General features: G+C 42.1%; 1 protein-coding gene across 2 annotated transcripts in view; it reads right to left on the bottom strand.

The window, feature by feature from the left end:
* The window catches only part of LOC138975274 (clustered mitochondria protein homolog), a 60604-nt gene extending 50196 nt beyond the window's left edge, over nt 1-10408 (bottom strand). For both annotated transcript variants that reach the window (XR_011458586.1, XM_070347930.1), the window contains exon 1: nt 10242-10408. Coding sequence is in view for 1 of the 2 variants with exons in the window: in XM_070347930.1 (XP_070204031.1) it covers nt 10242-10347 (106 nt within the window). In the remaining variant the exon portion in view is untranslated. The remainder of the gene's footprint in view (nt 1-10241) is intronic.
* Between the last annotated feature and the right edge of the window lie 2217 nt (nt 10409-12625).

Below are 12625 nucleotides of genomic sequence, written 5' to 3' on the forward strand. Positions count from 1 at the left end.
AGGCAAGTTGTTCCACATGACAGCCTGATCATGCTACTGTCACCCAGTCTTACTGACAAACAGTGCAAACATCTATACAACCACTCAACACTGTGCTCTCAACATACGTGGTACCTGTAATGTCAGGACCTTCCCATGAGAGGACACCTCCAAATAGAGGTCACCGTCTGTTATCCCTTTGCCTATCGTCCTGACCAACGTGGATACCTGTTATACCTGGACACTGGTTGGTCCCAGGGTGTCCTTTCATCACAGGCACCACTGTAAGTTTAACACGGTCTGAATGTCCACATCACCACCATTCACACAGCCTCCAGGTTGACTTTTTAACTGGGTAGAATCAGGATCAAAAGACAGTTGTACAATCTGGCCTAGTTAGCACAGTTCCACATCATTTTGCGTAACAAGAAACACAGGGGAAAACCTTAACAGGGGCAAGCCTCGTCTGTGAGTAGTGAAAGCAGTGAGGAGAACCAATGCACTGTTGACTGATGGCTGTCCCATCTGGTCGACCTTCCAAGAGAGACATTATATACAGGATTCAGTGGCTTGAGGACCCATGTGCTGCAGTGGCTGATCACCCCAGCACACCACAGCTAAGCCCTCTTGCACACACACAGTCTCTTCCTGATAATCACTCTCTGCAGATTCCACCCTTCATCCTCTCCTGCCCCCCATCTTCTTCCCTCACCTTCTTTAAACTAGCTATCATCAGGGATGGCCAAATGGTCCACACCATCGCCAGGGGCAAAAAAACAATCCGCCAGGCTAGTAGAAACCGCCTGGCAACTCACCCGGCTAGCCAATGAAAATTCTGCTCAAATGCAACACTTTTGATTGTAATAGAGTTATAAGCCATATAAACACTGCAGATCAACTGTGGTATGTACCGGGCCAGTGACATTTTTGCCGGGCTGGCGAGTAACATTTTTGAGATTTGGCCATCCCTGATCATCATACCGATATGCATGCCACAATAAGGGTACATGTACTGGTTGTGATGGCTAAGGTACATACAGCATTAACAGTAACACTTTTGTCCACAGTTTGAATATAATGAAGACTAAAAAAACTTTCAACAGCCATAATGATAAGGATGGTTCATTGGCTGTGGCATATTATATAGATGAGAGTGGACACCTGTAAATTACCCTTGATACTTTTGATCAAGCTATTAGTATTACTAAACTCACTGGTGGCCATAGGAGAAAAGCAGACCAACAGACTATTCATTACCCTCAAGTCTGAACAGACCATTCTACAACCTAATTCTATCACCAGACAGATCACTGCCTACTCCCTGGATCAGTGCTTACACCCTCACACCCCAGGTTGTGAACATGAACAGCGCTCAAGGAAGTATTCAGCTGGCAACAGCAAACATTGGGAGACAAAGTCTTGTGGGGCCGACTCCAAGCACAGAAGCAGCCTGTACTGGTGCCCCCTGACCTTACCTCCAGCTGGGGGTGTCAGAAGGCAGGCTTCAACTCTGACCTTTCATTCCAGAAACAGACACACACACACTCCTAGCTCCTGTGAACAACCGGCAGTCAAAGAGAAAGGATGTCTTGCGCAGTTACCCTCCTTTTCATACAGCCAAAATCTTAGAAAATCAGGTTTGAAAAAAGTGGAAGTCTTAGTCTTACTCTTAAAATGAAGGTAAAAGTACTGAGCTCAGGTAATATGAAGAAAAAATCTGAGAAAACGGGGCCATAAATGGAGGAAGTGTTAACCTGGCAGTGTCTCTCAATAGGGCGATTGCTTGGCACCCATTATGTGAGGCCCTGCCATACTGTCACAGAGAAGCCATCTCCCCAAAGGATCAACTTTCAAAACTTTGACCAAATGTAGAAACTAAGAAAGACTTGTTTAAGGGGCCAGACCTACCTAGTGACGGGTGTATTGTTTCTTAATTTTGTAATTTCAGTTTGCTTCCAGATAACAGCTTCATATTTGGCAATTAGATAGCTGAATGCCTAAGCTAACATACAAAAATATAATATTAGTAAAACAAATAATATAAAGTTTGCCAAAAAAATAATAAACAAAAAACTATGTTTCGAAAATGCCAAAAAAAAAGAGTTGGTTTTGACAACATTGTTTTCATTCTAGTCATATCAGAACTATTTCCTTTGGTATAAATGTATATAAAGGATATACCTGGATCATGAAATAAAATAAACAGAGTAAGTTTAATATTTTGTATTTTAGGCTAAACTAAATTTTGTGAAAAAATTGCTGATTTTTTTTTTACTTTGAAAATTCATTGCACATGCTACACTAACAAGACTTCAATTATTTTAGTCCACGTTCCAGATATGACAAAACTCTATTTCCATGCCAAATATCAAGGTCATAGCTTTAAAAACAAAAAAGTTATGTTGTAAAAATGAACAAAACGACTCGTTTTCCGGACAAAATCACAACATAAAAAATGCCATTTTTCTTAAAGAAAAATGTTAGTGTCCACCGCTGAGATATAGTCAGGTCGTCATTTCCCGATTTTGACCTTAACCCCTCAAAAAATACCTCGGAGAATGTTTTGACTGTTTTGAACTCTGTGATGTCTGTAGATTACAGATCCGACGGATGACACTCTGTCATCCTTGGGCATTTTGATGTATTCAAGATGGCGGACAAGATGGATTCCAGACTGCAAAATAGTCGAAACTGCATGCTATAAACTAGCAGAACTGTATTTATTTATGTTTTCCGGGAGATAAAACGGGAGTTAATATGCATAACAACAGTTACATGATTAGCAGACACTATAACCCGAATGGCTGGTCTGTTGAGGGACCGTTAAAACTGGTTAACGGAGCAGGATGATATAGTTAGTTTTAGCAATATATTTTTTCAGTTACAGCTAATGGTTTAAGCTTATATGTGTTGTGGGCTTTGATTACTGTTGCACTTTGCTTGACCATCGCAATTCAAGGTCATATGAATGTCAAATGTTCATTCAAATGATAAAGGATTATACTATTTTTGAAGATAAAATGACGAAATGTCTTCTTAAAACTTGCCATGAATAAAAACGTTCACCAACACTGAAGGTCACACGTTTTCAAGGTCAAACAATTTCAAGGTCATATATTTTAATGTCTGCAAAACCATCACTTAGCACGTGCATCACTACAAAGATCACTGTCAAGAAGACGAAGCTGAGATTGTATGGCAATGTAACAAGAACAGGCGGGCTCTCCAAGACCATCTTACAGGGTATGGTGCGCGGAAAGAGAAGATAGAGAAGACAAATGAACAGAGGGACAGATATCATTACAGAGTGGATTGGGAAATGTTTTGCAACTTCCCAAAAATTGCTCACAGCCGCCAGAGGTGGAGACAGCTTATGAAGCGCTCGTCGTTGAAGTGACCCTACCATCCTGGTGGGTTCCAGAATCAATGAGTGACTTGGTCGGTGAGCAAGCAGATAACAACTTAATCCTGGAAAAGTGGCTGTAATACCCAGAATAACTTAAAGTTATCTTGTGCTCTTTTTAAAAAAAAGATCTAGTCAGGTGAGGAATGTATACATCAGACGAAAGGCCTTGTAAGGTGTCACAGCGCCAAGCGATTGACACCATATATACACAGTGTTGTGTCAGTTAGTGACGCCCCGAGGAGGTGTATTAGGCGTCATGTCAAGAGGCTAAACCTGATGTACCATGTCTCATATATACAAAAGACCTCTATCTCATAACGTAAAGGTCATGGCGACGAACCAGGGATACTGGTTAGTATGCACTTTACCTCGCCGATGACCACACATGTGTAGTTTACCACTCCAGATGACCAGGCGGGATGACCACGCTGGTTTACCACACAAGATGACATGGTCATGCAGTGAGTTTCCAGTTTGAGGGCAGCCACCATCGATCCTTTTTTCAATTGCCGAAATGGTAGCGGATGACTATGCCTGATGACCAATAAATGACCACGCCCGATGATTACGCAGGATGTCATGTAGATTACCAGTACGGGTGACCGGTGAGAATTGCCAGTGCGGATGACCAGTGTGGATGACCTGTGCAGATGACCATGAAGGATGACCAGTGCAGATGACCAGTGCGGATTACCGGTGCGGATGTCCAGTGCAGATGATCATGAAACATGACCAGTGCGGATGACGAGTGCGGATGATTAGTGCGGATGACCAGTGCAGATTATCATGGACGATGACTAGTGCAGATGACCAGTGCAGATGATCATGAAGGATGAATAGTGCGGATGACCGATGCGGATGATCACAAAAGGATGACCAGTGCGGATGACCGCAAATGATGACCAGTGTGGATGACCGATCCAGATGACCAGTGCTGGTGACCGGTGAAGGTGACTGTTGCACATACCCAGTGCGGATGACTACGATGGATGACCAGTGCGGATTTGTGCAATTTCCAAGGAGTAGACATCGACATAAGATGGCACACGCACATTGACCGACTGCGCAACCACAGCATGCTGTTGCACATGGTAAATTTCTCCACAGCCACACTTCAAAATTAGCATGACTTCAGTTGGTGTAGGTTCTACTCCAGGCGGTTTTCTGCCCATCCTACAACCACCCAGAGTCAACCGGATCAAGATTTGGAAGATCCCCGTAGAATTGCAATACAGCCCTTTTCAGATGGACGTTCAGCAATGGGCTGATGTGGGCGGTAGTTTTTGATTTATGTGGACTGGTGCTTGGAGGTTCTAGCTAGCCAGGTTTCATATCTCTCACGTGATATGTTGTTTGAGATTTTGCACCTGTAGCACTCGCTTACAAACTGCGACATTTGCTGAAAGACTTCACCGATTTTCACGCATGGATCTTCTGCAGAGAAATTAAGCACTCCTACGAACACACTGGTTAATGAACAGCTGTCACCAGATGGCATACGCTTCCATCTAAAATAGCTCTATCGTCTGGTAAACAATCAAATCGGAGAAAACTAGTCTCTCACGATGTTCTTTGATCATCGCCCGCCATTTTGTAAGATCAATTTACAAGTTTTATCTTCGACAGTGAAACCTGTGCTTTGGAACACCATACGCACTAATCACAAGTCCACGAATAACACAGGTTTCACATCTTCTCAGCCTGGATGTAATTCCATACACACTCATGTGCAAATTGTTTCCATTTAGCAGAATGAAACACGTCAAATGCCTTTGTTTTTTGTCTTGGAAGAGGAGCTCAAGTACGGACACGGACAACACTACAGGCCATACTGTACGTGTCGTCATATTACTCATTACGTTTTCCCGACGTCATGAAGTTATGACGCCATTCTAGCCCTTTTTTCTATGGAATGCCTTTTGTGTCTAAACAAAAAAATCAACATTTGCTAATTTTCCTATAATTAATTTTGTCTCAATTTGCCCAAGGATTTAAAGATGTCATCCTGCGGATTTGTAAACTTCAGGAGTTAAACTACCCAAAACCATTAAAACATTTTCCGAGGTATTTTTCAAGGGGTTATTGCCCTGCCGTAAGGACTAATAGGGGAACCCCTCTGCTTCTGTTTGTTGTTCGTCCCTACCAGTCCTCTTCAATCTCCTTGCATTCTGAGCCGTAATGATTAATAATTAATAATTAATTAAATATTTTTAATTTAAATACTTAAATTAATATTAATTAATATTAATATTTCGTAATGATGTTTTGGGCGTTTTGGGGGTCACATGACCTACTTTGACCCCATATATTTCCCGTTATACCTGGGAATTTCCCCCAAAAAAATATCTGGCATGAAAATAGAGATATTCAGCTGTAAGAAAATATGAAGTGTGGAACAACACATGAAAAAGTGATTTTTGACCCGTCACTAGGTAGGTCTGGCCCCTTAAGCTGCCAGTGACCCAATATTCCTGTTTACTTATGTGTGATTGCAGATAAAGATTAAGTAAACGTCTCAGAATGTCCTACTTAGTAAGCTGCTGAAAAAAATCTGGATGTTTTCTTTCTGACAGCCAGTGTAAGCGGCCAGCAAACTCCACTGATTACAGAGAAGTCTGAACAATACTTGAACCTCTTAGAGTTAGACCTCACAAAGTTGAACTCGATGAAACAGCATGACATCATTTCTATCTCTTACAAAATCAGCAGTCGTAATTATCCTCATGTTTGTATGCACATCTTAGAGTGCAGATTTATGAAAGTTGTCCAGTTCTGATATTCAATACCCAAACAGTAGGTACCCTCCCCATTGTTCTCAGGCCTGGGTCTTCTGTCATTGACGCATACTGTTTGTCGGTACCCTCCCCATTGTTCTCAGGCCTGGGTCTTCTGTCATTGACGCATACTGTTTGTCGGTACCCTCCCCATGGTTCTCAGGCCTGGGTCTTCTGTCATTGACGCATACTGTTTGTCGGTACCCTCCCCATTGTTCTCAGGCCTGGGTCTTCTGTCATTGACGCATACTGTTTGTCGGTACCCTCCCCATTGTTCTCAGGCCTGGGTCTTCTGTCATTGACGCATACTGTTTGTCGGTACCCTCCCCATTGTTCTCAGGCCTGGGTCTTCTGTCATTGACGCATACTGTTTGTCGGTACCCTCCCCATTGTTCTCAGGCCTGGGTCTTCTGTCATTGACGCATACTGTTTGTCGGTACCCTCCCCATTGTTCTCAGGCCTGGGCCTTCTGTCATTGACGCATACTGTTTGTCGGTACCGCTGGCTGCTTGACCTGCTGCCCGATAGTTTTGACATGCATGGGGATGTCTGACAGAACAATTTTTTTGGTGACCAGCACATTTTGACCGATACGTCACGTTTTCAATTCCCGTCCAACTGACCTAATCATTCTCCCAGTCTGGGAACAGTACTGCACCCCTTGTTAAAATGATGCAAGTTACACATACATTACAAGAGTGTCTGCGCATATCTTATTTTGATGTTAATTTTAATAATCACCAACTTGTACGTGCAACAGCAATATTGTGTTACAAATATATATGCTCTATTCATTTATGAAATAATTTGCAATGAACAAGCACATAGTTAAGAAGTACATAACCACTAAAACAGCTTTGTCACACGATGATGCTTATGACCACAAAATTAATGTTGGTCACGTAAAATGTCCTATTGAAATTCATGAAGCCGGTCAAATGTCCTATTCATGTTGATGAGGTCAGGTCATTCTGATAAGCATCGCTCCACGGCTATTGCCAGTTGTCTCTCTGACCGGACACTACAGTCCTACGCGAATCTATCAAAACAAGAATACAGAGTTATCTCCCATATGTTTTTCGCGAGCACTGATCTAAATTTGAGATCAGTGTTCGCGAGACGAAAATGATTGCAGATTGGCCGACTTCGACAGTGATCTCCGTTCTGTTCTTCACAGTTATGATAAAGACATCGTTCTAAGGTCAAAACAAGTCGAAATTTTGGGACTGGTGCCGGAAGGAGACCGTAATATATGGTTTCATCACTGTCAACTGGTTACAGAAAAAATAGTCTGCTCCAGTGAGCGCCAAAACCGAACGGTTGATTATCACGTGACAGTTTTGCCATATTTAGAGTTGTTTGCACAGTAAATACAGCCACGAAAAATAGCTCGCTTGAAACTGTCTTACATATCAATTCCTTTGTAATTCAAAAATGATAAAACACCATGAAAAATCATTATCGACGATCGCGAATCTGCTTATATCAATAAAACATTACAAAAAGCTCTAAATATGTAAAAAAAAATTGGTTTCCTTGCCAGACAAGGATACTCAAGGCATCCTGTCAGGGAGAGAATGAGCCGAACTCATTTTGACCTGAGTTCAGGATGGAGGTCAGGTATTATTGTCTGATTCACATAAATTTGTAGCAACATCCCCTAATACACAAAACGCTTTGCTGGAACACAAACCTAAAGTGAGTCCTCTTCCTCAGCTGGCTTCAAAAAATATAAATATATATATGGTCAAATTTTCCTGGCCCCCAAACATTTTTATGTTAGAAGACATCCTACCTGTCAAAGCGATCGGATATTCGACTGGCTCGGGATCGGACCAATGAGTCAGATCAAGAATGATGCGTAAAATACCCAAGACTTGAGGCCCGGGAACCACACTGAATAGGTCTTGTCTTACGCAAATCACCCCACATTGGTGTGACCCCTGCATTACCTATGAGCTCACATGAAAAAGCGAAACAAAAACCTCATTTCTACTACAGCATGGAAAGATATATAGCTATCCGGAGAAACCTTCGATGTAAGCAATTTTTGGCTCACGTAAGTGTAGCCTATGCGATGCTAACTCTTGTCTGTCTGTGCGTGCGTGCGTGCGTATGTATGTATGTCTGTCTGTGGTAGAAACTTTAACATTTGACTGAACACAGAAATACTAATTTTACCTGGTTATTATTTAAGCAACAGCTTCAAAGTATTGAAGTATTGATCAACATTTCGTCGGCACGAATGTAGTTAAAGTGTGTATCCAAAGAAAACGGGTGGTGGGGGGTTTTGGAGGGGGTAAAAACAGGTGACTTGTTTGTGTCGTGTGTGGTATGTAGACCAGGTCAGGGGTCAAGGTTAGGTCAGATCGCGTGAAGGATTGTGGTATAGATACAGTTATCACCGAGCTGCAGTTCGCCGATTCGGAGAAGACGATTTTACATTGTTCGGTTTCGTAGCTCCAGAAAAATAGATGAAGATACCAAAGGAGATTTCCTACAGGTTAATCTGCACAGCGTGTTTCCAGTGTCTGCGCGAGGAAGCGCTGTCGAAAGCGCAGTGTCGATCTGGCCATCTCAGGCAGTCATGTCAGTAAGTAGGCTACAGACAGACAGATCTAGATCAAGTGTCTCGCACTCTTGCACCGTGTCACCTATGCTGACTGTGTGTGTGTATGTGTGACGGAGTGATTGAGTTTGTGTTACTGTTTGTTGATTTCTTACATGAGCCTTGAAGGCTTCGCCTCTTGTTTTTTAACACATTCACACACATACACACACACACACACACACACACACACACACACACACAACAGCGACACTCAGTACAACAAAAGACGGGCGAAGTGGCGCAGTCCGCAGTGGTAAGACGTCGGCCTCAAAATCGGGAGGTCGGGAGTTCGAATCCTGGTCGCTGCCGCCTGGTGGGTTAAGAGTGGAGATTTTTCCGATCTCCCAGGTCAACTTATGTGCAGACCTGCTAGTAACTTAACCCCCTTCGTGTGTACACGCAAGCACAAGACCAAGTGCGCACGGAAAAGATCCTGTAATCCATGTCAGAGTTCGGTGGGTTATAGAAACACGAAAATACCCAGCATGCCTCCCCCGAAATCGGCGTATGCTGCCTGAATGGCGGGGTAAAAACGGTCATACACGTACAAATCCACTCGTGCTAAAACCATGAGTGAACGTGGGAGTCTAACTCTAAGCCCATGAACGACGAAGAAGAAGAAGTACAACAATAACAAGTAAAACAATCATTAAATTAATACACAAGTATATATTGGGGTCGTATATTGTGTCTAAAATTGCAAAAGAACGATTCCTTGTAACATCTAGCCCTCAGATGACAGCACACCAAAGCAAGTATCTGTTCAGTTCAGTGACCCTTACCTACACCATCCTCCAAACCCGAATTTCTCAACCACAGCCTCAGCACAAAATCATAAGAAAAGAAAGACTGAACCGTATCAGCGAATCCTTTACCACACCAAACAATCCTTCTCACAGGTTGGCACGCAAAACACAAACTGAGCTCCACACCGTCTGCATGTATCCCGAAGCAGACGACGCTTGCGCACAAACTCGGATCATTGGTCGACCCTTCGACCTTGACGATTTGCACATGGTTTGTCTGACGAAACGCACTTGCGTTATGTCAGAATGGGTCATTTCATCCAAATAAAACGAAACACATGAAGCAACAGACATCGCTGATTTCATTGTCAAATTATGCAAGAAGGACTTACGCGTCTTGCAATGTGTGATACCGTTTGAGTGCTTTATTTCACAACGGTGACCGAACAATCCGACGGTTTCTTGTAAAAAGTAGCATAAACATCTAGCTAAAACACAAGAACGAGAAAGTTTTTGAAGAAAACAAAACGAGCAACTTACATTGAAACACGTCCCCCACACAATCCACACAAACACAAGTTACGATTTTTGTGACCACTTACTTGTCTGAGCAGTTAATTTCTCTCCTCAAGAGTCAAACAAGAGATTCTTTCACAACACGGCAAGCAGACGTCGACTGCTCTTTGCCCCCGTGTATCGTAACAACTTAAAGCAAATTGACTTACCGTGTCCGTTTTGTGCGGGTCCATGTCCGTCTCCATTGCATTGTTGAGAAGTTGGTGGTTTCAATTCAGTTTCATGGTTTTCATCAGTTCCCGTTATTCCAGCCATTCTCTACTGCACCTAGTTGGATAACACGTGTGGGAGACGACTCTGAAGGTCGACTTTCCAAATCAAGCCGTATACTCTCAAACCCCAAAGAAGAAATTGAGCTGCTGCGATCAAAGATGAAGATAAATCTCGTTTAGTGGACACACTAAGTGTATTCAATAATTTAGATTACAAAACACAGAGAAAAGTTAGATTGTTTTGCTTTGAACTGAAATCTGTACATCATATCTAATCACAGAGAGAAGAGAGGCTATTTTAAGGTCAATACCCAATAGATCACGTGGGCGAACACTGAGAAAACACACACACACACACAATATATACTGACATTTCGATGGCCGTTTAATTAGTGGTATGCACTGAAATTAGGGGGTGCAGGCTCGACATATCGTCTACCAACTGTGTTGGCAAAATAAAGCAAGTCGCTGAATTCCCAAGCTACTCAGTTTAGAACTGCCGAGAAAACTATTTTTTGTCACTTGTTTCAATGTCAGTTGAAGTAAATTCATCAAGAGTGACAAGTATCTCGATCAAACTACAGATATGACGAGATAAAAAAAAACACACCTTTGATTAACGTTTTCAAACCGAGTTTCATAAGAATCTGATTGTTGCTTGGGGAATTTTGTGGCCGACCGTTACCATTTGTTTGCCAACTCCCCCCCCCCCCCCCCCCCGGGCCCCCCTGCCCGACACTTATATCAGGAAAGGGTCACTACAATCAACACTGACTGAACAAAAACAAACAAACAAAATGGTAGATAAAAGCAAGTGCCGAAGTGGACATACTTTCTCCACAATATTTTTTGATGCACAGTTTTGCCACAATATTTGGAAGAGAGAAAAAAAAGAAAAAATTGAATAGGGAAACCGGCGGGCATGTAGTGCAAGTGGACAGAACGATACTGACTTCATATACATTTTGTTTGTTTGAGGGGAAGTTCTTGCGGAAAAAAATGTAATGGTCAGATCAAAAGGAGTTGACTTAGTTTGATTTGGCAAAAATATTTAGTTGTGGATGTGGACTTGCTTTAGCTGCAAATTCCCATGGCTTCGCACGAAAATCAATCTTCTCAGTTGACTTGCAGGCGCATTTTTTAAAAATCAGTCATCATCATGAAGAATTCAGTTCTTGATGTTCAGCGTTAGATCAGTCAACTAGGAGAAATTTCTTATGCAGTCATTTCTAGAATTGCTGCCGGCGGATTGCGCTCAAACTCTTAGTTTTCTTATTTCCGTTTACACTTTTTTATGACATCAGTCAGTGAGGAAAAAAACCACCAAAAAACACCACACCAAATAACAAAACGTGTATTAAAAAGAATTAAGGGACTGCTAGTCTCAGTCTGTGTGAACTTACCGTCTTAAAATACTCACAAACGAACGGAAATGTGAAAAATACCCTCGACTACGTTAAAATAAAACCTGTACAATCACTGTCCATGTTTTTTGCTTGTTTGTTTGCAAGTTTAGGAGAAACAACTAATCACATGCTGTATGCCCGAGACCAGGGACCTATATTTAGAGGTCCATGCCGAGACTGACTCTCATGGAAAACGTGACCCTATTTTGCTGAAAGTCACTAGAGCATTTTTTCACATGTCCTTTCATTCAGTTATAACTGCAGGTAAATATGTTACAACTGTACGTCTAATGAAGTTACGTATCCCGGCATAATATATGAAATTGCCGTTGGGAAAAGGACTGTGCGATGCGGATAAATGATAAAATCGTTCATTTAATCACGCTAGTGAAACAGTTTGGTGACTGTGACTTTCGTTGGATACCTTGAGTTGATTTGAGAGCCAATAACAATGTTTTACGTTTTTATATATGGTCTGTCGGTTCTGCCGCATAATTTATTAAATAACCATCTTCAAGTTATTTCGCTATTTTACTGACTGAGTACTATAGTAGGCTAGGCCCAGTGAAGTTGTCAGGTTGTGCCAAGTTCCGGCTGAATCACTGAGTTTCGTCGAGTTTTTAATCGGTACCATACGTTTTTTTCAGGTCGATTTGGGGAAATACTCCAGTATGATCGGAGGTCACGTGAATCAATTACTGAACTGAAAAAGAAATCCAGTCAGTTTGACTATGATCCGAAACTGAGTGTTCCCCGGATAGCGGCAACAGTGAAATACGTAAAGTTTCAGCTTTAGTTGAATGAAATGACACGGGAATTGATGTATTATTTGAGGTACGAAATGTGTTGCAATATTTTGTGTGTGCTAATTTTAGTTGAATTAAAGATCGTTGGCCGGGGAAAGCGTCCGGCTTT

The sequence above is a fragment of the Littorina saxatilis genome, linkage group LG9, assembly GCF_037325665.1.
Source record: "Littorina saxatilis isolate snail1 linkage group LG9, US_GU_Lsax_2.0, whole genome shotgun sequence".
Taxonomy (NCBI): domain Eukaryota; kingdom Metazoa; phylum Mollusca; class Gastropoda; order Littorinimorpha; family Littorinidae; genus Littorina; species Littorina saxatilis.